Source organism: Thrips palmi, unplaced genomic scaffold (genome assembly GCF_012932325.1).
Source record: "Thrips palmi isolate BJ-2018 unplaced genomic scaffold, TpBJ-2018v1 HiC_scaffold_17, whole genome shotgun sequence".
Taxonomy (NCBI): domain Eukaryota; kingdom Metazoa; phylum Arthropoda; class Insecta; order Thysanoptera; family Thripidae; genus Thrips; species Thrips palmi.
In genome coordinates this window covers 12625229-12650654 of record NW_023144626.1, presented here as the reverse complement: position 1 = coordinate 12650654, position 25426 = coordinate 12625229, and the positions used below count along the sequence as shown (strand labels likewise).

General features: G+C 44.1%; 1 protein-coding gene across 1 annotated transcript; it reads left to right on the top strand.

The window, feature by feature from the left end:
• Positions 1-302: 302 nt before the first annotated feature.
• Positions 303-25407, top strand: LOC117643844 (receptor-type tyrosine-protein phosphatase alpha-like). The gene is made up of 13 exons (XM_034382960.1): positions 303-478; positions 3978-4134; positions 6683-6949; positions 8206-8424; positions 11223-11313; positions 11689-11878; positions 14248-14368; positions 14610-14689; positions 17422-17556; positions 18142-18264; positions 18970-19118; positions 24909-25044; positions 25172-25407. The coding sequence occupies exons 2-13, from the start codon at positions 3981-3983 to the stop codon at positions 25334-25336; spliced, it is 1830 nt and encodes a 609-aa protein (XP_034238851.1). The 5' UTR covers positions 303-478; positions 3978-3980; the 3' UTR covers positions 25337-25407.
• Positions 25408-25426: the final 19 nt, after the last annotated feature.

The window sequence follows — 25426 nt, the reverse complement described above, 5'->3', positions numbered from 1 at the left end:
CCCTTTTCCCTCCAAGTCCCTTACACTGCTACACTATAACAGTAGTCCTATAATTAACAGGGTGAAATGATTCGTAGCTTAATCACAATAATAAAGAGCTCCTACAGTTACTTTTATCGCGTTTGCATGTTAAAAATGTTTGACAGTTTCCTACTCTTATTACACCGCAACTGTAACAGAAGTAAACAATTGGTAATTCTAAGCAACACATTTCTGATTTTTTACGATCGGATGTGATTACAAGTCAGATATTAAAGCGTGATTCCATAATGTATGTATCACACTTGGGTAAAAAAGTGGTACACAATGATGAAATATTTTCAAGCGAACGTCTCTCAGGCGACAAGCACTATTTTCAATTCACTTTTCCAGGATTTTGCAGTGACAAGTCCGCCAGCACATAATTATAAGGCTTTCCTCGAAAAAGGCCTTGCAAAGGAAGCAGCCGCAAAACGTTGGTGGAACAAACGTATCCAAGGTGACCTGCACCAATTTGAAGTAACAATGTTAGGATTTTGTACCGAAAAATCCGCCAACCTATACTTACAAGGTGTTCTGTTAAACTCCTTTTCCTAGGTAAAATCTGCAAAACAAAAATGGAACATTTTAGGACCATGTATCTAAGGCAGCCTGCAGCTCATAAAAGTCAATTTATTAGGGAATTAAACAGGCAACTCCTAAGTTCATACTTACTGCCCTTAAATTCTGGACGGCTTGGAATTCTGCAAGCCGTCATACTATAGAAGGTCCTCTAAGAACATAAAACACTAAAGAGAACAGCACCGCATTAAACCCTTCTCTTAGAAATTTTGTAGTGGCAAGTCCTCCAACGCATGATTTTAAGGCTTACCTCGGAGAAGGCCTTTAAAAGTCAGCAGCCGCAAAACGTTGGTGGAATATTTTGGAACAAACGATTCTGAGGCCATTTGCATTATTTTCAACTTTTTTACGCGGGTTTGTTTTTAAGAAGTTCGCCAACCCAACAAAAAAACCGTTTTTCGAAAAACGCAATTGTGTTATCGGTGGCCGTGAAACGTTGGTGGAACATTTTGGAACAAACGTTTCTTAGGCGAACCGCGTTGTTCCCAACTCTCTTTGCGCGGAATTGTATTTTGGAAGTTCGCCAACCCAACATAACAACCGTTTTTCGAAAAACACAATTGTGTTATCGGTGGCCTTGGAACGATAGTGGAACATTTTGGAACAAACGATCCTGAGGCCATAAGCATTATTTTCACCCCATTTTACGCGGGTTTGTATTTTGAAAGTTCGCCAACCCAACCTAACAACCGTTTTTCGAAAAACGCAATTGTGTTATCGGTGGCCTTGAAACGATAGTGGAACATTTCGGAACAAACGATTCTGAGGCCATAAGCATCATTTTCACCCCTGTTTACGCAGGTTTGTTATTTGGAAGTTCGCCAACCCAACAAAACAAACGTTTTTCGGAAAACGCATTTGTGTTATCGGTGGCCTTGAAACGATGTTGGAACATTTTGGAACAAACGATCCTGAGGCCATAAGCATTATTTTCACCCCTTTATACGCGGGTTTGTATTTTAGAAGTTCGCCAACCCAACAAAACAAACGTTTTTCGGAAAACGCAATTGTGTTATCGGTGGCCTTGAAACGATGGTGGAACATTTCGGAACAAACGTATCTAAGGCAAACTGCGTTGTTTCCAACTCTTTTTGCGCAGATTTGTATTTTCGAAGTTCGCCAACCCATCAAAACAACCGTTTTTCGAAAAACGCTTTTCATTTATCGGTGGCCGTAAAACGACGGTGGAACATTTCGGAACAAACGTTTCTTAGGTGAACCGCGTTGTTTCCAACTCTTTTTGCGCAGATTTGTATTTGCGAAGTTCGCCAACCCAACCAAACAACCGTTTTTCGCAAAGCGCATTTGTGTTATCGGTGGCCTTGAAACGATGTTGGAACATTTTGGAACAAACGATTGTGAGGCCCTTAGCATCATTTTCACCTTTTTTTTCACGTGGGTTTGTGTTTTGGAAGTTCGCCAACCCAACCAAACCGTTTTTCGGAAAACGCATTTGTGTTATCGGTGGCCGTGAAACGACGGTGGAACATTTCGGAACAAACGTTTCTTAGGTGAACCGCGTTATTTCTAACTCTTTTTGCGCAGATTTGTATTTACGAAGTTCGCCAACCCAACAAAACAACCGTTTTTCGAAAAACACATTACATTTATCGGTGGCCTTAACACGATGTTGGAACATTTTGGAACAAACTATCCTGAGGCCATAAGCATTATTTTCACCCCATTTTACGCGGGTTTGTATTTTGGAAGTTAGCCAACCCAACGAAACAACTGTTTTTCCAAAAACGCAATTGTGTTATCGGTGGCCTTGAAACGATGGTGGAACATTTTGGAACAAACTATCCTGAGGCCATAAGCATTATTTTCACCCCATTTTACGCGGGTTTGTATTTTGGAAGTTAGCCAACCCAACGAAACAACTGTTTTTCCAAAAACGCAATTGTGTTATCGGTGGCCTTGAAACGATGGTGGAACATTTTGGAACAAACGATTCTGAGGCGAACCGCGTTGTTTTCTAACTTTTTTTTTGCGCAGATTTGTATATTTGAAGTTCGCCAACCCAACAAAACAACCGTTTTTCGAAAATCACATTTGAGTTATCGGTGGCCGTGAAACGATGGTGGAACATTTCGGAACAAACGATTCTGAGGCCATATGCATTATTTTCACCCCTTTTTACGCGGGTTTCTGTTTTAGAAGTTCGCCAACCCAACAAAACAACTGTTTTTCGAAAAACGCAATTGTGTTATCGGTGGCCGTGGAACGACGGTGGAACATTTCGGAACAAACGTTTCTTAGGTGAACCGCGTTATTATCAACTCTTTTTGCGCAGATTTGTATTTTCGAAGTTCGCCAACCCAACAAAACAACCGTTTTTCGAAAAACGCATTTGAGTTATCGTTGGCTTTGAAACGATGGTGGAACATTTTGGAACAAACGATTCTGAGGCGAAGCGCGTTGTTTCCAACTTCTTTTGCGCAGATTTGTATTTACGAAGTTCGCCCACCCAACGAAACAACCGTTTTTCGAAAAACACATTACATTTATCGGTGGCCGTGAAACGATGGTGGAACATTTTGGAACAAACGATTCTGAGGCGAAACGCGTTGTTTCCAACTCTTTTTGCGCAGATTTGTATTTACGAAGTTCGCCAACCCAACAAAACAACTGTTTTTCGAAAAACGCAATTGTGTTATCGGTGGCCGTGAAACGATGGTGGAACATTTCGGAACAAACGATTCTGAGGCGATCAGCATCATTTTCACTCCTGTTTACGCAGGTTTGTGTTTTGGAAGTTCGCCAACCCACAAACAACTGTTTTTCGAAAAACGCATTTGAGTTATCGGTGGCCGTGAAACGATGGTGGAACATTTTGGAACAAACGTTTTTAAGAAGAACTGCACTTTTTCCGGGTCGATTTGTGCATTTTTACTGGTTTGAAGCTGGCCAGCTTGTTATCGAAAAACGATAACGAGCCTGGAGCCGCCCTCGTTGAGGAACAAATTGGAACAATTGTGGAACATTTTGGAACAAATCATTCTGCGTCGATTTGTTGTATTTTGAACCTTCTCTGGTAATGTGGGTTGGCCAAGTTATGAGAGCTTCCCGTCTGCGCCCTTTCGAAAATCGCGAGGCTGAAAGAACGAACAGGCGCCCATTGAAACTGCCCCGCCATTGTTGCTGAGGTTGGATTGTTTGGCATGCTCTCAAAGGCTGCGGTTGTCTTGTCATGTTTTCCTCGATTTTCAACCAGTTATGGAAACGGGAACACCGTGCAATGCGATTAGCATTGGAATTTTTTAAATATGTCAACAAAGTTTTGCAGTTCTGGAGTTAACCAGCCCTCATCCTAAGATGAGGTGATCTGGTGTTCCGCTCTGATTGAACGATTCACCAGCCATTGCATTCCGTTCCAGTACATGTGCCAGGACGGCTGCTTCAAGATCCCCATCAACGACACGCGCTTCGACTGGTGCAGCGCGCGAAACACGACGCTGGAAGTGACCGTCACGGTGACGAACAAGGCCCAGAAGAGCACTGCAAGCAGCATCAGCTACATGGCACCGTCTTTAGGTAAGTCTTGGCAAGTTGGTGCAATCTGATATTCCGCGAATGTGTCGTCACTTCTGTTGAGGGACCCTTCATATCCAATGGTCGGACATCTCGCCTCTCCAAAAGTGACACAAAATGTCTGACCAGGTCTTGGTCAGACTAGAAAGGCTCACTAAAATAAAGTAAGACCTAAATGTCTCGCCGCAAAATGGTCAGGGGAAAAAGTTGGTCCTCTTAATAAGACAATCCTAACTGCTCGAGTAAATCCAAGACAATCCTAACTGCCAGTCTCGATTCAGAAACATCCTAACTGCACGACGTAAAAAGCGGCCATTTCCGGCCTTTTCTCATCAGGAGGCGTCAAAATCTGCACTGTTAAAAAAATTCTGAAAATTCAGACCAATTTTGTCAGACTTAGCGGTCTGAATCTGTAAAACAGACTTAATTCTGAAAAATCAGAGTTTTTGTCTTAGTTCTTAAACGCTTTGTCTGAAAGCTTGGTTCAGACTCGAAGTGTCTTAATATTTGTACTCATTCTCAAAATTCATATGAACTTGCGTCAGACTTCTCAGACCTCAAGAGTCTGAATTTCGGATTCAGACTACTTTCTGAAATATGTTCAAACATAAGAGAAAATTGGACAGCTTTCTTGCAACCTAACATTGGGTTAACTCACAATCAGTCTTGCATTCAATTTAATCCGACTCCGTTTCGGGGACTTCAGACAAAACGAAAGCATTTTTCTCTCCGCCAGGTGGCGCCAGTGTCGGTAAAGAGCCTGCTGTTGTTAAAAACGTGTTTTTTCTGTTAAATTTTTCATATTTTTAACCCGAAATGGCTATCACCCTATTGGCTATGACGAAACACACGCTCCCATACCAAATGTATATCTGTAGCAAACGCGCGAGTTTAACAATTGACATTTGAAGTTACCTCTCGTGGTTGGCTCCGTGCCGTCGTTTCCTTGGGTGCGTCAGGCCAGCTCCACATGAGTGCAGGGAAGAGTCCAGCTTCGGGGACATTTCCCTACACTCAATTTTTTGCCTAGACGGTCCCTTGCAATACGTCTCTCCTTTGAGGTTCGGATGCAAACATTATCATTTCACCGAGTTACGGGAAAATTTCCTGCTTCCACTTTCAGACAAAAAAATCTAATAATTGAGACATTTTGTCTGAATTTTTCAGACTACGACCTGCCTGAAAGGTTAAGACTTGTGTAAGTCTGAAAATTTCAGACCAGGATTTAGTCTGAATTTTCAGTAGGATGTTCTGCATATTTACTTCAGTCAAAAAAGTCTGAATTTTCAGCAAAAATTTTTAACAGTGTGATCCTTTTGTGATGAGACATAAGTCAATCTTGGCTAGACTTTCCTGTCAGACCAAACCGTCGCAAGACTTTTAGTCAAAGGGATTGGCTTTCCAATTTTAGACGTTGAGCCAGCAGCTCTTCGTGTTCTACACCAGTTGCTGCTCTCTAATAACCTAACCTAGCGTTAACGGGCGTGCGAGCGTGACAAAATGTCATTCTCTTCAGAGCATTGCGTCACGCTCGTCTGGACGTGAGTCAGCCATTAAGGGGGCACACCAGTGAAAATCGTCAAATTTTTGCCTTCTTTTTTATTTTATCTTATTTTTCTGCTATTCATCCCGAGTCGAATGCCGCAAACCCCACCCCAAAATACCAATTACTTTGGCTTGTGCACAGTTTTGAAGTTGCTAAAAGGGTTATTGGATATTTTAGACCAATTGTGAACGTTCAGGTTTTTCACTTAAAGTTTAATTACAAAACCCTTGAACCACCCAAACGCAGTTAAAAAGAGGGTCATTTTGGCGCAAAACGAACTTAAAAGGGGCATTTATAAACCGAAAAAAACACGTCAAATCTATGCTTCTACTAAAAGGGCTTTTTCTCAAAAAAACCTTTTTTGTACCTTTGTGCCACTCTCACGGGCGCAAAAATAGAGATAAATTAATGCGGTTTGCGGCAAAATGTTTGTTAAACTTGCGTCTATGGTCTGAACCTCGGAAATGACCATCCCATAAATAGGACGTGAGCTGCAGCCATGAAAGCGCAAAAATTTTTGGGTTTAAAAAAAATTTTTTTATTTTTGCCTTTTGAAAAACAATTCAAAATCATTCTTTTTGCATGCCCGTGGTTCAGACCATAGCCACATGTGTCCTGTTGAGAAATTTTCAAATCCCGTGCTCGAGGCTCAATCCAGAGAGGCGGAATCGTGGCAGGAGTGAGACGAGGTCGCAGAAAAATGAAGTGCACTGGCGCTCCGTCTTGCCATCGCCACCCCACCCTCCCATACTGATTTTTCTTTTCTTTGATATGATTTTGAGCCACGAATAAAATATCAATCGAATACGTAGGTTACTTTTCTCAGAATGATCGTTTTTCAAAACCTCTACATTTTCACTGGTGTGCCCCCTTAAGTAGCTTGTTCACATTCCAACGAGCATGACACAATGCTCAAAGGAGGGCATGACATGTTATCCTGCCCGTTTCAACGTACTGTTTGGGAATAGTAATCTGCAGGATTGGAAGTGTGTAATTTTCTTGCAGACCTGAATGCGACTGACAGCGGAGTTTCCGCATCCTGCGTTCCGGGGGGCTTCGGGCAGGTGGCAGTGACCTTCTCGAGCACCCTGTTCCGGTGGTCGTGGAAGAGGCCCGACTTCTACCGCATCGTCGTCATGGAGGGGCAGAGTGACTTGAGCAGGACCTGCAACGTCCGAGAGCTGCCCCTTGACAGGACCATGATCAAGGGCGTCGTCACCACCCTTGAGCGCCCCTTCCTGGCGACAGACGCGCGGTGGAATCCATTCAAAGGTACACTTTATTTGGTCTAGCTACACCGGCACTCAAAGACTTCCGGGACCATGCCAGCACGGTGAAAACGGTTCCTGGTTTTCCCAGGAACTCATATATGTCTCTACCACAGGCTTCCTGGGAAAACCAGGTACCGTTTGTACCGGAGAGCACACTGTTGAGTTTGCATGTATGGTGTCCTCTTGGCTCATTGAGACGCAGGCCGGCCCTGTGCGAAATACGTTGTCTGGTTTGTGTTTTGCAAAGGCGAATGGTCCCTTATTCTGCGAAAAGGAAGTCTCAAAATCGGTGTGCCTTAGCCTCATAAGTGCTCCAACAACAGCGAATGGGTGTCTCCGCTGCGAAGGCCACACAAAAAGTATCGCCTTTGGATTTGGGGGAGGAACATTCGCTGGACCAACACTTACAAGTTCACACTTACAGATGCATGCACGAGAGCATTTATCTACAGGTGTGTACTCTGGCAAACTAAAGCGTAACTCAATGCTTGAGTCAAGCATAACGCTTCAAGACAATATGCTTGACATAAAGCATAGACTGGAAATTCCCCCCATACATTTAGATAGAGGGAAACTTGGCGGATGGACCCATTACCCATTACGCTTGATTTCAAGCGTAAACTGATTACGCTTGAAAACAGAGGGTAGTACTAATACTACGCTTTAGTTTTACCAGTGTTAGTACCGCGAGTCGTTAAGCTCCCGACAGCCATGCATATCATACTCATGCTTTCGACCAGGCCCGCGCGATTGATCAATTAACTTTTTTCAACAATCGGTTTCTTTTGAATTATCGGTGTCTTTCGATTAATCGTGTGCGTTTTCAACAACCGATTACACTCTACCAAAAATGTCCTGTAAATGCCGTTAATTTATTACCAGTTTTCACTGTAGGTCAATTCACAGCGTTTACTGTGATCTGCTCACGGGATTCACTGTGATCTTGTTCGCGGTGTTCACTGTGATCTGGTCCCCAGTAAACACTGTGAGTTTGACGCCGCTAAGCATCGAAGTACTGCAAATCAGGCTCCAATTCACGGCGTTTACTGTGGCCAGATCACAGTGAACACTGTAACCAAGATCACAGTGAACGCCGTGAATTGCATAACAGCAAACATTGGTAATAAATTAACGGCGTTGACAGGACATTTTTTGTAGAGTGTACCGAACCACTAATTTTACCTAATCGAGATTGTTTCATTCATCGACGGATTACGATTGCAACCAATAATCGACTAGGCCTTCTTCCGACTACAGGCACGAACTCGACGGAAGTGACGTTCATCATCGGCGGCAGCGACAACGTCTGCAACAGCACGGACAGCAGCACTTACGCTGCGCTGTTTTGCAACAGGGCGCTCACGCCGGGCAAAGTGTACACGGTCTTCGTCCAGGCGGTCATCGCCGTGCCCCACATGATCGTCACGGCGCCCCTGGTGGCCGTCACAGTACGCTTCGATGGCCTCGCAGACGAAGGCAAGTGCGCGCGCCACCATCTTTGGTCAAATCCAGTGCAAGGGCGGATCCAGGGACGGGTTCAGGGGGGGGGGGGGCGATGTCGCGAAAGTTGCCGAACCACAGGGGAAACTGCGACTTTTTGCCTACCTTTCAGGCGGATCCCCGCCGGATCCCCGCCTGAATCCAGTGACGAATCCAAGGGGAAATAACTCCATTTGTACACCGACATTCATCAAACATGTAAAAATTTATTGGAATTCATCAATATTTATAAAAATTCATTGAAATTCTTCTCAAAATTCAGAAGGTTTTTGACTGAAATTCATCGCAATTCGACGGAAATTCATTGGATTTGTACACTGAAATTCTCAGTGATTTCCCCTTGGACGAATCCAAGCACTTTGAGTATACATCGTCATTCAAACTGTTAATGTTGTGCAACGATAAGGCAACGTTTTGTAACAATTCCTACTAAAAGCTGCATGAAAAAACTGCTAGCAAAATTTCGAAACACAAGTAAAAGTACAACACTGAGAATGAAAGAGTTACAATCACGGCAAACAAGGAATATTTGGTCTAAGCTAGTCATGGTGTCAAGTTGCAAGTATGACTCTTTTTAAGTTGAACTTCACTGGATATTGAAACACATAACTGCCTCGAACATGGTTAAAAATGCTGTTAGCTTACAGTTGTCGTTAACTCTGTCTGAATGGCAACGTGTTGCTCTCCCCAGGGATCCTTAACTTACCTCTTAAGGGCATCATAACGTTATCGTAAGAGTTAAAGTTATTAACCTTAACTTCTGACATCTTTTCAAAAAGGTTAAGTTATTTTTTTGTGTTTCGAATTTGTGTAGAGATACTTTTGGAAGTACTTCCAAAAGTCCGTCCCTATAACCTTTAGCGAACGTTGTCTTATGTTACGTTAAGAAAGCAGTGTTAGTTAAATGTTAGGTTAAGTTAAGGATCCCTGGCTCTCCCAAGGGATTCTGCTAGCTTTAATCCGATTGGTCTCTTTTTTTTTTCTAGTTGTCCCAGTTACCAGTCGATATTAGGTCAAACATCGAATTCTTTTACAGTTTCAATTTCTGGTTTCTTTTCGTGATTTCTAAAAACACTGAAGCGCCATGCAACTTTATGAAAAGGAACACTGTGGCAAAAGAGTACACTGTTAAAAAAAATATGAAAATTCAGACTGATTTCGTCTTACTTGGTGGTCTGAATCGTAAATTCATAAAATGGTACGAATATTAAGACCAACTGTCTGAAAAGTTTGACCTGTTGTCTGAAATTTGAATTTAGACTAGCAAGTCTGAATATTTAGAGCGATGGTTATCAAGTTTTGTACATTGTCGTCCGAAAACAAAATTCATACTTGTAAAATCGGAAAACAAATGAAAAAACCCCGTCCCCTTAGTACATTTTTCGATTTTCTCAGAATTTTTATCAATACTACTGTTGTATTTCAAATAATATTTACGTTTAGTGTCGCAAAAGCATAGAGAATGTTTCAGAGCTCCGAAATGGACACTTATTGCTCTATCCGCTAGGTGGCGCTAGTGTCGCATGGACGATCTTTTGGAGCTAAAATTGCCACTTGAAGGCGAAATTGCGAATATTTTGTTACAAACTTATTCCAAGTGATTGTCTGAAAGGGCATGAGCGCACCAAAGCAAGATTCAGGTTAATAAGTGCAGTATAAGCTAACTAACAAAGAATACAATTTCACTCTCGCGCATGGCCACGGGTCGGCGCGTGGTTGGGCTAAGGCCGCTCTCCCTCGCAATTCAGCAGACACCTCTAGCCTCTTCACTACCTTTGCAAGTAGGAGTCTACTGTCCTGTACCTAATTTTTGAGCCGAGACGATCCGCTGAGCGTCTACGATAAACCGTTGGCAAAAGTTCGCTGATTTGTGTTCTACTCTACAGAGTGGCATTTTTTAGTGCGACTGTTCAATGTCTTCGTACAACTTAGTCTGATAAAATAGACCGACTGGTATCATTTTTCATACAACATGTTGATCTGAAAATTCAGACTAACGTCGTCTGAAACTTTCAGACCGCGAAGTATGAAAGTTTTGGTATGAAAATTCAGACTGAATGTAAGTAAATCGACTTCTTACAAAAAATTATGAAATTTCAGTAATTTTTTTTAACAGTGTACGGAAAATTCTGTTAATTTTTTTGCCAGGATTCTCCGTAGCCCTCTTATCAATATTCTCCGTAGGCTGTTACAGTATTCTCCGTAGGCTGTTACAGTATTCTCCGTAGGACCGCACATCCTTCTCCGTAGGACCTGCAAGACTGTATAGTTCTACCGAGAACACTGTAAGGTCCTACGGATAATATTGTGCGGTCCTACGGAAAATACTGAAAGAGCCTACGGAGAATATTGACAAGGGGGCTACGGAGAATTACCACAAGCTGTTTACAGAATTTTCCGCAGCTTTTTGCCACAGCGAAAAGAAGCCTAAGGACACACATTTTTGACAAAATCTGTTACGTAGAATTATTCGGTCGTAAACGTCTAAATTTGATGTAAATGATCTGTATCTATGAAACGGCTTGATGGATTCTGGTGCTAGTTCAGATTTCGTAGTTTCATGTAGGCCCGAAAGTTGGACCCCTTGGTCCAATAGTTTGGGAGATTATGTTTTCACTCGCACCTCACACAATTAGAATATCGCATTCCTCTTAACTTGGATCATCACTCAAACGAACGTGACATGATAAACGCAAGTGACAAAATTCACATCGTAACCAATATGACGTCACATTCGTTGTTAAATAACAGTATATTTCCTTTGCTGATTCCAGACAAGGAAAATATCCTTAGGTATATAACGTTCTTGGCGGTTCCGGTGGGAATCGTTAACTTCATCCTCTTCGTCAAATTCTTGAGACAGTGGTAAGGAAAAGCTCCGAGACCCCTCCCCCTTTTCCCCTCTAACACACACAGTAAAGAGAGTCTTATTGTAAAGGATATACACTATCCAGATACAGTTCGATATTCCCCTGAACTAAAAGGGAAGTGCGACTCCACCACTGGGCTGGGTTACCTGTCAAACAACTTCCAAAAGTAATAGTTAGTACCTTACATTACATATGATCGAAGTACCTCGTAAAGTTTTAGGGGGCTTATCACATGTATTTTTCACAAAGAAAAGCATAGATATCTTTCGGATAATATGTAATTATTAACTAATTAGTGTGGCGTACCCACGTGCTGGAATAACCCCTGACAGTCCACTACTAGTTGTTTTTTTTACCCTACGCCTCGCAGCCATCGCTACAAGTGCCGACGGCCCGAACGCAGGCCCAACGCGCGCCGCTCCGTGGTCCACTCCCCGGACGCGCCTCTAGAGCACATAAGCCACAACGACCGCGCGTGGGTGGGCGTGCCGGAGCCGGTCACGGAGCGCCAGTTCCGCCAGCTCTGCGAGGACATGCCCCAGGACATCATGTGCCCCCAGGTACCCCATGTGTGCTACCGTGTTCGCGAGGTGCCACTTGCACATCCGCACGGGACATCACTAAAAAAACCAAACGTGGTCTAGACCACACCACTGGTGTGGTCAAATCATGGGCGGTTTAAGAAGCCCCCGACAGGGGGTGCGATAGTGTGTATTTTGCCTACTTACAGGGGCATTGGTTGCCTACTATCAGGCGTTTTTGGAATCTGACAGTGGGGGGGATCCCCGCTGGGGACAAATGGGTGCCATTTTGACCGCATCACTTGGTGTGGCCTAGACCACGTTTGGTGTGGTCTTTCCATGCAATTACCACAACGAACGCACCAAACGTGGCACGCAGTCATCGAGGGGGTCCCCACCGAGGGAGTATGCACTCTCAGAACTATTACGCCCACTGAAAATAGAAAGGTCAGAATAGTTTTGACTCCTAAAAGGGTCAAACTGAAATCTACGACCGATACTTTTTGGCCCGCCCTTCTATTCAAAAAATAGGGGGAGGGCCTATGCATTTGCCTTTGTGTCTGTGTGTTGTTGTTGTTGTTGTTGTTGGCGTCTGTGTACAAGGAAGGAGTTGAGCTAGAGTAACCCCGATTTGGAGGGTACTTCAGGAGTACCGTCCAAACAAATAATCCGGTGGTGCAAATCCCGTCCGGGTCGCACAAGGGCTGCTGCAGGTGCATCATGGTTTACATGAGCGGGAGGGGGATTTCCGCCATTATTGGTGCTAGCAGGGCACATAGGGGTATTTTTGGAATCGGGGCGACGAGACAAGATGAATGGACCTGGTCCCGACCCCATCGGCCGCTTTTACAAGTTGGCCAGATCAGGATCTTCAAAAAAGGGAGTCGACCGACTAAAAAAAAATATTGCAGATTTCGATTGGTCTCAGCAAGACCTTTTCAACGAGGGGTCGGAAAGGGGGTCCAGGAGCCCGACTTCGTCTATTAGTCGCATCAGGATCTTCAAAAAAGGGGGTCGACCGACTAAAAAAATTTATTGCAGATTTCGATTGGTCTCAGCAAGACCTTTTCAACGAGGGGTCGGACAGGGGGTCCAGGAGCCCGACTTCGTCTATTAGTCACATCAGGATCTTCAAAAATGGGGGTCGACCGACTGAAAATTTTTACTGAAGTTTTCGATAGGTCTTGGCAAGACCTCTTCAACGAGGGGTCGGAAGGGGGTCCAGGAGCCCGCCTTCATGAGTTATGGGAAAAAGTGCGACGGACTCGTTTTGCGCTCCTGCTGTGCCTCTATTGCAAGGAGTTGCAGTAGCATGGCAAATATGGGTATTTTCGGAATGAGGGCGAAGAGACAAATGAAATGGGCATATTCTAAGGACAGTTGGAGTAAAAAGTGTAAGGACTATTGCATATTGTGAATAGAAGGGCGGGCCTAAGTCACGATGGTACATCGATAACTTTGCTTTACCCGCTCACGGGGTGTGTGATGCGAGCGGGCCGAAGGCCCGGGCCTTCGACTGGCCAAGTTGGGTCTGATGCGAGGGCCGAAGGCCCGAGAAAAGGCCGCCGGCAGGCCAAGCTGGGCCGGCCCCCTGTCGAACCGAGTTGCCGGCGCAGCGAAGCGGAGCTGGCAACTCGGTTCGACGGAAGGGCGGGCCCTAGCTTGTTGTATCGCTGATGCCCCACTGTTCGAATTTCAGTGATCTTTTCAGCCTAAAAATAACTGGGATTTAGCTAAAAATAGCACGAAATAGTATGCACGCTTTCGAGACTTGGGCTTGAGACAAGAGATAGCCAGATGCCTACAATCTTGACATAAAAATGCATGATTATCTCTTTTAAAAGGGTCAAATGTACGTAGTTATAACTCGCAGGGACTGCAAATTTGTTTAGCTTCCCAGGTGGAAGGATCTGAAGTTCTAACTTTATGACAGAACTTGAGTTTTTTTGTTGTCAAATGTATTGTTCCAAGTGAAAAAATAACTTAAAACTTCTGCAGTTGAACTGCAGTGAACTGCAGTCAAAACTACAGTTTAACTATGCGCGCTTCGTTAACAGCCCTTTTAAAAGATTTAATCGTGTGTTGAAAAGCAACTGCGAAATCTCCTGATAGGTAAGAAAACCCTCACAGCAGACAAAATCTCCCTCCCCCCTCCTGTGGCGTAAGCGAGGACACGGCTGGCCCTCCACACTAAATGTTTATGTAGAATTTTGTACGTGCCACTTACACGATTTTGTGCATGCGGGAAATTTGCATAATATTGTACGTGAAAATGCATAAATTTGTGCAAATTCACGCACAATTTTATGCACGACGGCACACAAGTTTAAAATTATGCATCACCACGTACAAAATTGTACATAAACATTTAGTGTGTATGCAATTGCATACTGATCTGACGGTTGCAGCTGCTGAGGCAGTTCGAGGCCCTGTGCGCCCTCAGCAGCCAGGTGGCCGCGAGCACGCCGAGCAGGGTGGGGAACCTGCCGACCAACGCTTGCAAGAACCGCTACGCCAACATCATCCCATGTAAGTGGCGTGCGGCTGTGAGCAACAGGAGGAGATACGTTTGCATCTCCTCAGTAGGCCCATTTTTTAATTCCTTCGGAATTTCGGATAAATTTTAACGAATTGCGGACAAATTTTGAAATGATTGAAATTCAAGATTGTCTGTGAGTTTTGGTCTATAAATTTTAAGCTGTTTCCCCTTGATAACGGCACTAACCACATCTCAAAGTGCTCACCTTTTTTTTACACGCTTTGCTTGCAGTCGACAAGAACAGAGTTCTCCTTCTCAGCTACGCGCCTAACGACAATGTTTCCAACTACATCAACGCGTCTCACATCGTGGTAAGGGAAAGGGGCCAGACTTCTTTTGATGTCACGTCCGAGGGGTCGGCAACTCATATATTACTTCGTACGCGGTGGCTATATTACCCGTATATTACCTGTATATTACCATATATTACTTGCATATTACCACAATTTCGCCTCTATAATACCCCTATATTGCTATATATTACTTTGTATTACTTTATATTACACATATATTACCTATATTACTGGTAATATACGTATACTCCCTCGTACACGGCCAAGGAAAGTTGCCGACCCTAGATAAAATTTCTCCAGGCAACTTTGGGTGCCAACTTTGGGAAACCGCCGCCACCCCAAGCGACCCCAGTTACCTCGCCACGACCCCTCGAAATTTTTTCGCGACCCCAAGGTTGAGAACCGCTGGGCAAGGATAAAGCGAGCCACGAAATTGTGATAAAGATACGTGAGAAGTTCAACGTCAATATCACACGGCCGCAGCATCACAAACCTTTTCGTTTCAAACATGGTGTTTGTTTACATTTCAACCAACGCACAGCGCTGGGAGGGTGAGAGGGGAGGGGTAGGGAGGCAGAGGTGGGCAGACGCTCACCTCACCCCTTCCCTCTCCCGTCCCTCTCCCGCCGCCGCGCGTAAGGGTGGCTCGCCGCGAGCCTTGCTGGACAGGAGTAGGCAACCAGCTGGCTGCACTGTGAGATTGGTTCCGCTCGACGCTCGACGAGCGAGCACATCTTGCATCTCTCTCGCACTCAAGGCGGCTAGTGGGTTAGACAAGGATGGCTGCCGAGCGGCGCGCTGCCTTGCCTGGCATCGAACCGACCGCCGCTCGCAGCGAGCCAGCGCGTTGCGAGCTCGGCTACGCAGCCGAAGCCGAGCGTGGTGCCGATCGGAGCGGGTTGTGCGACGGCCCGCTCCTCTGACGGTCCGGGCCGCCACCTGGCCCATGCTCAGGGTGGCGGCATGGAGACACACTATCTGGTATGTGTCTCCATGGTGGCGGGCCGGGCTGGGCGCTCTGGCCAAGCAGCCGCAGTTCGGGCGCCGCGCTGCGCTGGAGTCACTTGGTGCGCACTTTTGCCCGCGGGGGGCTTTGCCCGGGTGATGCCTCAACAAGCCGGACAGTTGCCCAAAGTTGCCCGATAGTTGCTCAGAGTTGCCCGGGTGTTGCCCGGATGTTGCCCGGAGTTGCCCGGGTGTTGCCCGGGTGTTGCCCGGTAGTTGCCCACCGAGTGCCGGGCAGGGCTCGGGCTGTGCTCGACCCCTGCTCACCTTTGTTCAAAGTTGCCTGGAGAAATTTTATCTGGGGCGACCCCTCGGTCACGTCCGCACTGTGAGAAAAAAGTACGGAAAAAGTACGGAACATGTCTGGTCAATAATTTGCCTGGACCGTCCGTACTTGCCAACTACGGAACGTTCCGTACTTTTTTTCCGTACCCATTTACATGGGTTCATATGGAGCAAGTACGGAACGTTCCGTACTTTTCTCCGTACCTCCGTACTATATTTTTCTGTACCATTTCCGTACAAAAGTACGGAATTTTTTACAGTGCGTACACCACAAGCCTGACTGTGCGAAGCACTCACTCAGTACACCCGCTGTACACTCTTACAAACGCGTTGGCAAGCATGCGCTTACAACTACATGCTTGGCCCCGTCATTTCATGCTACGCATATCGAGGAGTCCTATTCAAAAGATCTTATCTGGGCGTTCCCCCCAAGACAATCTTATCTTAAACGCAGGTGAATTTCACAAAGTTTGATCATTTGATACAGCTACATATCAATATAATTTGTGAGTTTGTTCAAGTAAGTCTGAAGATGGAAGATGAAAGAAACCAAAAGTGCATGTAGAAATGTGTTTCGCTTACCGTCGTATTTATTCTGATTGTTCAAAATGAGTGAAATTTGCCGGCGTTTAAGATAAGATTGTCTTGGGGGGAACGCCCAAATAAGATCTTTTGAATAGGACCCCTCGATATGCCGTGCTTCAGGCATGCACTTGCACGTGTGCACTTGGCGAAGTACACTGTTATTCAACGGATGTAACTTCATTGGCTGAGCGATAGCGAAGCCTGTTACTCCAGTGCGGTTGAAAAGTTTTGTCTGTCTGTCTGTGTGTGTGTGTGTGTCTGTCTGTGTGTGTGTGTACACTACTCCTCCTGAACGGCTCGGCCGATCTGGCTGAGATTTTACAGGCTTATTACGTATATTCTTGGCTCGGCACACGCGAAATTTCACTGTCCTACCACACATGGTTCAGTTTTTATAGCCGAAAAACACCTAAAAAGCGGCAAAAAATCGGTTTTCCTGCAGGCAGATCACTTCTGTGTTGAAGAAAGGGGGGTCTGGGGGGCGGGGCCCCCCAGCCCCGGCAAGTTGAAAAGGTCCAAGGGTCAAGATCGTGTCATCTGTAGATGAAGCAACTTTATATTGAATGAAGGGGGGTCCAGCATGCATTAAGTAAGAAGTAACCGACGATGGACAAGCCATCGCCTGCCGAAGGCAGGCTAGCGCCGCAGGCCAAGGTAGGTACGCCAGGCGCGGATTGGAGGAACAGGCCGCGAGACATCGCGAAGCCTGTTACGACAAGACGCGGTCTGGCGTAAACCTACCTTGTATTCGTCATAACAGTGTATGCATTTAAAGTGTGTTCTTCCAGGTATTTTACGGAGTAGTAAAGTGTAAAGTAAGCAAATAGTTAGGTTTACAGTGCATTAAAGGTTTGAATTCACATCGTTGTCTGCAGGGCTTCTCGGGCTGGCCGGAGTACATCGCGGCGCAGGGCCCCAAGGACAACACGGTCAAGGACTTCTGGGTCATGGCCTACGAGCAGAACGTGCGCACCGTCGTCATGCTCACCAACTTGGTTGAGAACGGCAAGGCGAGTTCACTGCAAATCCAAGTCTGGGACAGTCCTAGCCATTTTGGCGTGAACCACACTGCAAGAAAAAGTGTGAATAGTACAACAAAAGTACAACAGAGATTGTAGAAAGTACAATGAGAATTGTACAAACAACGACAAGGCCTGGACTTCCCAGCATTTGTCATGCTGGTTCCATTGTACTTTGTACAACAATTGTTGTACTTTGACAGTACAATAAATTCCTAATAAAAAATTTGCCAGGAATTTGTGTACTTTTGTTGTGGTTTTTTCTTGCAGTGTATTATGTCTCTCACGCTTTTACAAGTGTGAGCCGCCCTGCCTCACACATGCAACTGTCGGACCAGACCGAGGGGCAAACAACTTCGTCAAAATTTGTACACCATTATTTCAAATTCATGTTATTTCATTGTTATTGCAACGTTATTTGAAGGGTATTTCAAAGTTGTTTCGCGTTATTTCACGTTATTTCAGCGATACTTCACCGTTATTTCACTTTATTTCAAGGGAAATGTACACCAAAATTCAAGTTGTTTGCCCTTCGGACCAGACCTCACACTGTACAATCTGTTGTGTCCTGCGCAGGTTAAGTGCCACCAGTACTACCCAGAGCTGGGAGACCGCTTCACGTGGGGCGACTTGTCTGTGGCGTGCTGCGTGCAGAACGACCTGCTGTTTTACACCCTCAGGACCATCGTGATGACCAAGGTGGGGTCGAGGACTTGCCGCCGCAGAAAATGCTCGGAAAAGTGGCAGTTTTGTCCTTCGGGTCGCACTCTCAATAGCTTGTGAAGAAAAGTATTCCACAGTACTGTGAGGATTTTGCAAGGATTTTATAGTGTGGTTCTCGCTACGCTAGCCTCTGAACATTCAATGGAGGCCACACTACAAACCTAACTTACAAATGCATGCTTGCAAGTACACACTTACAAATGCATGCTTGGCGTACACACTCACAAACGCCCATGCTTAGCATGGAGTTACACGGCTCCAAGCATGCGTTTGTAAGTGTGTGTACTAAATGGACAGTTAGGAGGCTTGTATTGAGGTGGCGGTTTTGTCCTTCGGGTCTTACTCTCAATAGCTTGCGCAGAAAAGTATTCCACAGTTCTGCGAGGATTTTTCAAGGATTTTATAGTGCGGTGCTCGCGACGCTAGCCACTGAACCTTCAATGGAGAGACCATGCGACTAAACACAGCGAGGTGAAAAGTCGCGCCAAGTTTTGGCCAATCCTGGAAAACTCGCCAAACAAAATTAGGTCGGATTGGGTCCTCATTTCACCGGAATGGTCCAAAGGGAATAAAATTATTGGAAGTCAATTTTCTTTGGCCGAGAAACAGCTTTTTGGGGTGTGATTTCTGGTGGAGTAGCTGAGCCATCGAGCACTACGGCTGGGTCGGCCCCTGTTGCAGGGCTCGGAGGAGCGGCTGGTCAACCACTTGCACTTCCGCGAGTGGCCCGACTTCGGCTGCCCCGCGTCCCCCAAGCACGTGCTGCAGTTCTGCATCACGCTGCGCCGCCAGGCCGTGCTGTTCCCCGGCATGATTGTGGTGCACTGCAGGTACATTAAAAGGGAGAGGGGGGTCCATGACCATTTTTCTTTTTGCACCTCCGAGGCTCGAGCTCGCCGGACCATAAACCCCCCTGCGTAAGCGGGGGCCGTCACATGATCGAAGTCGACTCTTTGCCGGTCGCCTCTTCCCCGGCGAAGACTGTGGTTAGATGCCTCGGTCCACACCCAGAAAAATGGTTTCTGGGCGATTCCATGCCAAACCAACGAACGCTTGGAATTTCATCTCTCCGATTTTGATGAAACTTTCTTTGGGGGTAGGGGTCATCATAAAAAGACCCCCTGCCAAAGGGTTTTGCGATATCTCACCCCGTTTGGCTGTGGCGGGATATCAAAGTTTTGGCTTTAGTCAAAATCATGATATTTTCTTAAATTTCCTCTTTTCGGGCTGATTTTTTTTTGTATTTTTCTCCATAGTGGTTTTTTACGTAAAAAGAGCTGGGGAACACGATGAAAACGGTTTCGAGACGATTGGGTGAAGTTTTGATGCCAAAATTTTCATTTTTCGTCATATTTTTTCGAAAAATTGCCATTCCCACAATAGCTCATCTTCGATTTTGACCTAACTTTTACTAAATGATCTCCTAGCATAGTGGAACAAATCCCTAAAAGGGTTTGGTCGGCCCGCCCACAGGATCTGAGAAATCGCAAAAACAAATTTTGAAAAATCACCAAAATCGTGTATTTGAGGTGGTGGTGGTGGTGGTGGTGTTGTGGGTTCTTGCCTGCGCTGCGCAGCCGTCTGTTCTGGTCAACATCGACTTCCCCGCTCGGCGTGCGAAGGAAAACCACCCGCCAGGAGCGCCTGTGAAGCTCGGATAGGCAACCCGCAGGCCAGAGTGCGCATATACGTGCGTTGGGTTGCCTACCTTCCATTACCATTACCACTAAGGGCTAGACCACACATGAGTTAACTGATTTTCACTTGAAAGGCTAGACCACAATCAATCGTGTGTACAAGTCTATGTTTCTTCTGTTAAAATGGTGAACAATTCATGTTGTAGAGGCGGAAGAAAAGGGGGGAGAGTTAAATTAGACAACGGTAAATACCCATTATTTACTAAATTTTAATTTTGTATGCAAATGAAAAAAAAACTCGATTTTTTAATTTTTTAGAGTTGATTACTAGAAGTTGCCATCTTACTCTGATCTTGTCTGTGCTAGATAGCATACAATATGGTTTATTTGGTACTTTGATAATATCAACTTTAGCTAGAACATTTTCAAGCTGCACAGGCTCTTCAATATTGTCCGTTAGATAGTAATAGATGGAACCTGAAAACAAGATTTTAACAGTTGGAAAATCCACAGTGGTAAAATAATAAATTTCAATTATAATATTTTTGTTCCACCAAATAAACCATTTTGTATGCTATCTAGCACAGACAAGATCTGAGTAATCTAGTGACTAACTCTAAAAAATTGAAAAAGTGAGTTGTTTTTCTACCACCACCACCTCAAATACACAATTTTGGTGATTTTTCAAAATTTGTTTTTGCGATTTCTCAGATCCTATGGGCGGGCCGACCAAACCCTTTTAGGGATTTGTTCCACTATGCTAGGAGATCATTTGGTAAAAGTTAGGTCGAAATCGAAGATGAGCTATTTTGGGAATGGCAATTTTTCGAAAAAATATGACGAAAAATGAAAATTTTGGCATCAAAACTTCACCCAATCGTCTCGAAACCGTTTTCATCGTGTTCCCCAGCTCTTTTTACGTAAAAAACACTATGGAAAAAAATCCAAAAAAAATCAGCCCGAAAAGAGGAAATTTAAGAAAATGTCATGATTTTGACTAAAGCCAAAACTTTGATATCCTGCCACAGCCAAACGGGGTGAGATATCGCAAAACCCTTTGGCAGGGGGTCTTTTTATGATGACCCCTACCCCCAAAGAAAGTTTCATCAAAATCGGAGAGATTAAATTCCAAGCGTTCGTTGGTTTGGCATGGAATCGCCCTTCTTGATTTATGATTTTCTTGGTTTTTGTAAGAAAAATTATCTTGACACAAGAAAAAAATTTTTCTTTCAAGGCAAAAAAGTAGGATTAAACAAAATTTTCTTGCTAAAATCAAGAAAATTTTTCTTGATCCAAGAAGTTATTTGTTTGGTGCAGAACCTTGCCTTTGGCCTGAGAGAGAACGTTTAGTCCCAATTTAAGGGGGCAATACACTGAAAATGGCCAAAAACTGACTTGTGCGATTGCTTCCATACGCGTTGTTAAGCGTTGTTCAAACTTTTCATGTGTCAAAACCTTACAAAAAGAAAGCATTTTAAGCCCAGAATGGCGTCGATCGGACGTCAGGGAGCGGAGCAGCACCCAATTAGAGACCACTAAATTATGCATATAGAATCATCATTTTATGCGCCACATTTTAACCCATTTATGCGGACTTTATGCGCCTAAAAATGTAGTTTTATGCGGGGTTTATGCGGGTAAAATTGTGGTTTTATGCAAAAATATGCGAAGGAGGAAAATAGGAGCGGAATGACAAATAGTAGAATTAGCTCATAAAAAAGTATCTAATGTTATTATCACGTGCCCCCAAAACACCACCACAATATGAACACTTGCGTCTGTCGGCAAACTCACTCACTACTCGAAGTCCATTCTAGCTTCCTCTGGCCTGCTGCTAACATCGGCGACCCGTGGCGCTACCTCACGGACATAATGCGAACTACTGATATGGCGGGAGATTTTGAACTTGGAACATATCAAACAAGGTTTGGGAAGTAAATTTTGATCCGTATGACCTAAATTTCAATGAAGATGCTTCCCATGATTAAATATTGTGGCCTAAAGTTGATCCCAGGCACATGATTGACTACTTTTTGGTGTCCCCAAGAGCTCGGGTTGGGGTGGTCCGACTAAAGCTTTCTCGACATCTTTTATTTTAGACCTAATGTTTTTTCTTGAATTATTGATTGACTATTTTTGTGTTTTGTGATCACTGATCATGTTAACCTAATGTTTCATTAGAACTTCAATGTAACTTCTTCTTGAACAATTGAGTGAAAACTTATTTATGCAGCTCCTTTTTTCTTTGACTTTTTGTACGCAAATGAAGTGAAAAATTAATGTTTAAAATTTGTATTAATTAAATCTTAATACATACTAACAAATCGTTCACTTGCATGCCCTTATTATCACAGTTAAGGGGGCACACCAGTGAAAATCGTCAAATTTTTGCCTTCTTTTTTATTTTATCTTATTTTTCTGCTATTCATCCCGAGTCGAATGCCGCAAACCCCACCCCAAAATTCCAATTACTTTGGCTTGTGCACATTTTTGAAGTTGTTAAAAAGGTTATTATTCCTGGATATTTTTGGACCAATTGTGAACGTTCAGCTTTTTCACTTGAAGTATAATTACAAAACCCTTGAACCACCCAAACGCAGTTAGAAAGAGGGTCTTTTTGGCGCAAAACGAACTTAAATACGTCAAATAGCGCATTTATAATCCGAAAAAAACCGTCAAATCTATGTTTTCACTAAAAGGGCTTTTTCTCAAAACACCCTTTTTGTACCTTTGTGCCACTCTCACGGGCGCAAAAATTGAGATAAATTAATGCGGTTTGCGGCAAAATGTTCGTTAAACTTGCGTCTATGGTCTGAACCTCGGAAATGGCCATCCCATAAATAGGACGTGAGCTGCAGCCATGAAAGCGCGAAAAAATTGGTCAAAAAATTTCTTTTTATTTTTGCCTTTTGAAAAAACAAATTCAAAATCATTCTTTTTGCATGCCCGTGGTTCAGACCATAGCCACATGTGTCCTGTTGAGAAATTTTCAAATCCCGTGCTCGAGGCTCAATCCAGAGAGGCGGAATCGTGGCAGGAGTGAGACGAGGTCGCAGAAAAATGAAGTGCACTGGCGCTCCGTCTTGCCATCGCCACCCCGACCTCCCATACTGATTTTTCTTTTCTTTGATATAATTTTGAGCCACGAATAAAATATCAATCGAATACATAGGTTACTTTTCTCAGAGTGATCGTTTTTCAAAACCTCTACATTTTCACTGGTGTGCCCCCTTAAGAGAGAATTATGGCTGTAGTGTCGATTTCTTTATGAACTGTGATAAGAGCGAGCAAGTGAACGACTGGTTAGTATATGTTAAGATTTAATTACTACAAATTTTAAACAAAGGTGAGGAACATTAATTTTTCACTTCATTTGCGTACAAAAAGTCAAAGAAAAAAGGAGCTGCATAAATAAGTTTTCACTCAATTGTTCAAGAAGAAGTAACATTGAAGTTCTAATGAAACATAAGGTTAACATGATCAGTGATCACAAAACACAAAAATAGTCAATCAATAATTCAAGAAAAAACATTAGGTCTAAAATAAAAGATGTCGAGAAAGCTTTAGTCGGACCACCCCAACCCGAGCTCTTGGGAACACCAAAAAGTAGTCAATCATGTGCCTGGGATCAACTTTAGGCCACAATATTTAATCATGGGAAGCATCTTCATTGAAATTTAGGTCACACGGATCAAAATTCACTTCCCAAACCTTGTTTGAAATGTTCCAAGTTCAAAATCTCCCGCCATATCAGTAGTTCGCATTATGTCCGTGCCGCAGCGCTGTATGTTGTTCCCTGAATGTAGGCAATTTCAAGGAGCCGAGGAACCAAGAATAACCTCGTCGAACATGCTGGAACGGGCGAGACGGGTGGAGGGGGCGAGGCGGGGCGGTGGACTGCGCGACGTGACGAGTATAGAGAAGGCGCAGGGATCAAAGGGCGCGTATTTTTAAATCGGGGGCGCGTCAAAAGCTGTAAATCGGCGTATTTTACGGGATTTTGGAGGCCTAATAGGTAGTTTATGCGGGAATACGTGACTTTATGCGCATAGTATGCAAGTATGCGTTATGTTGCGTTTGTGCTTAGATTATGCGTCATTATGCGGTCTTGTTTCCGGTGTAGACCTACTTAAAACATCTTAAACTGTCTTTCTTTTGTCTTTTTCTCATACTTTAACAAAATATGCGATTATGCACGCGCATAATTTAGTGGTCTCTACGCATAGTATGCAAGTATGCGTTATGTTGCGTTTGTGCTTAGATTATGCGTCATTATGCGGTCTTGTTTCCGGTGTAGACCTACTTAAAACATGTTAAACTGTCTTTCTTTTGTCTTTTTCTCATACTTTAACAAAATATGCGATTATGCACGCGCATAATTTAGTGGTCTCTACACCCAATCAAATTTTCGTCAAAAGTCGAACTGGCGGGCGTCCCTCAGTCCGCAAAAATGAAGATATCTCAACCCCGTTTGCGCCAAAATGTAGGTAATTGAAGCTGCTATCGCATGTACTAGGATTATGGACATCGAACAACCTAAAGTACAAAATTTCATCCAAAAACACTTTTTGAGGATTTTGCAAAAAATTATCAAAACAGGTTTTTTTGTAAAATTTTGTACTTTTGATTATTTGATGTTCAAAATCCTAGTTCATGCGATAGCCGCTTTAATTACCTACATTTTGGCGCAAACGGGGTCGAGATATCTTCATTTTTGCGGACTGAGGGACGCCCGCCAGTTCGACTTTTGCCGAAAATTTGATTGGGCGCTGCTCCACTCCCTGTCGTCCGATCGACGCCATTCTGGGCTTAAAATGCTTCTTTGTGTAAGGCCTTGACACATGAAGAGTTTGAACAACGCTCAACAACGCGTATGGAATCAATCGCACAAGTCAGTTTTTGGCCATTTTCAGTGTATTGCCCCCTTAACTCCGCTGACCGTAGGGCTGATCTTAATCTTAATAAACTTTGTTTGTCTTCCAGTGCTGGTGTCGGCAGAACAGGGACCCTCATAGCCTTGGATATACTGCTGCAGTGCCTCAAGGCCAAGAAGAAGATCGATGTCTTTGGTGTTGTGCTAAAGCTGCGAGAACAGCGGCCTTGCATGGTCCAGTGTCAGGTGAGGGCAGCGCAGACGCATCGTGATTAGAACGACAAGTTTTATGTTCACTACAAAATCCCGTTGATTTATAAATGTACAGAAGAGTACTGTAAGAAAAATACAAAACGACCCTGGTTTGTTGCAGGAGCAATATTGCTTTCTGATGAAATGTCTGAGAGTTGCTTTGGACGACCCAATCATTCGTAAATACAAGCCCCCAGCAAAAGGATCTAAAGGATCGAAGAAGGCTGCTGAGTTGCAGACCGTTGCCCTTCAAGTGTTCCAGAAGTCATTTCAGTGCAAGAAGTAGCCGATACAATAATGCAATGTTCTTTTAAAAATGTAATAAAGAAGTGAGTTTAAGAGCTACTTAAAATCAAATTCACAGAGTCAACTTTCT

What these genes read in the sequence shown, in the direction of transcription:
- LOC117643844 (XM_034382960.1), top strand. Translation starts at nt 3,981, where the DNA reads ATGTGCCAGGACGGCTGCTTCAAGATCCCCATCAACGACACGCGCTTC. An exon ending in TCAACGCGTCTCACATCGTG is followed by an intron (nt 14,690 to 17,421) that starts GTAAGGGAAAGG and finishes CGTTGTCTGCAG; the next exon opens with GGCTTCTCGGGCTGGCCGGA. An exon ending in CTTGCATGGTCCAGTGTCAG is followed by an intron (nt 25,045 to 25,171) that starts GTGAGGGCAGCG and finishes GGTTTGTTGCAG; the next exon opens with GAGCAATATTGCTTTCTGAT.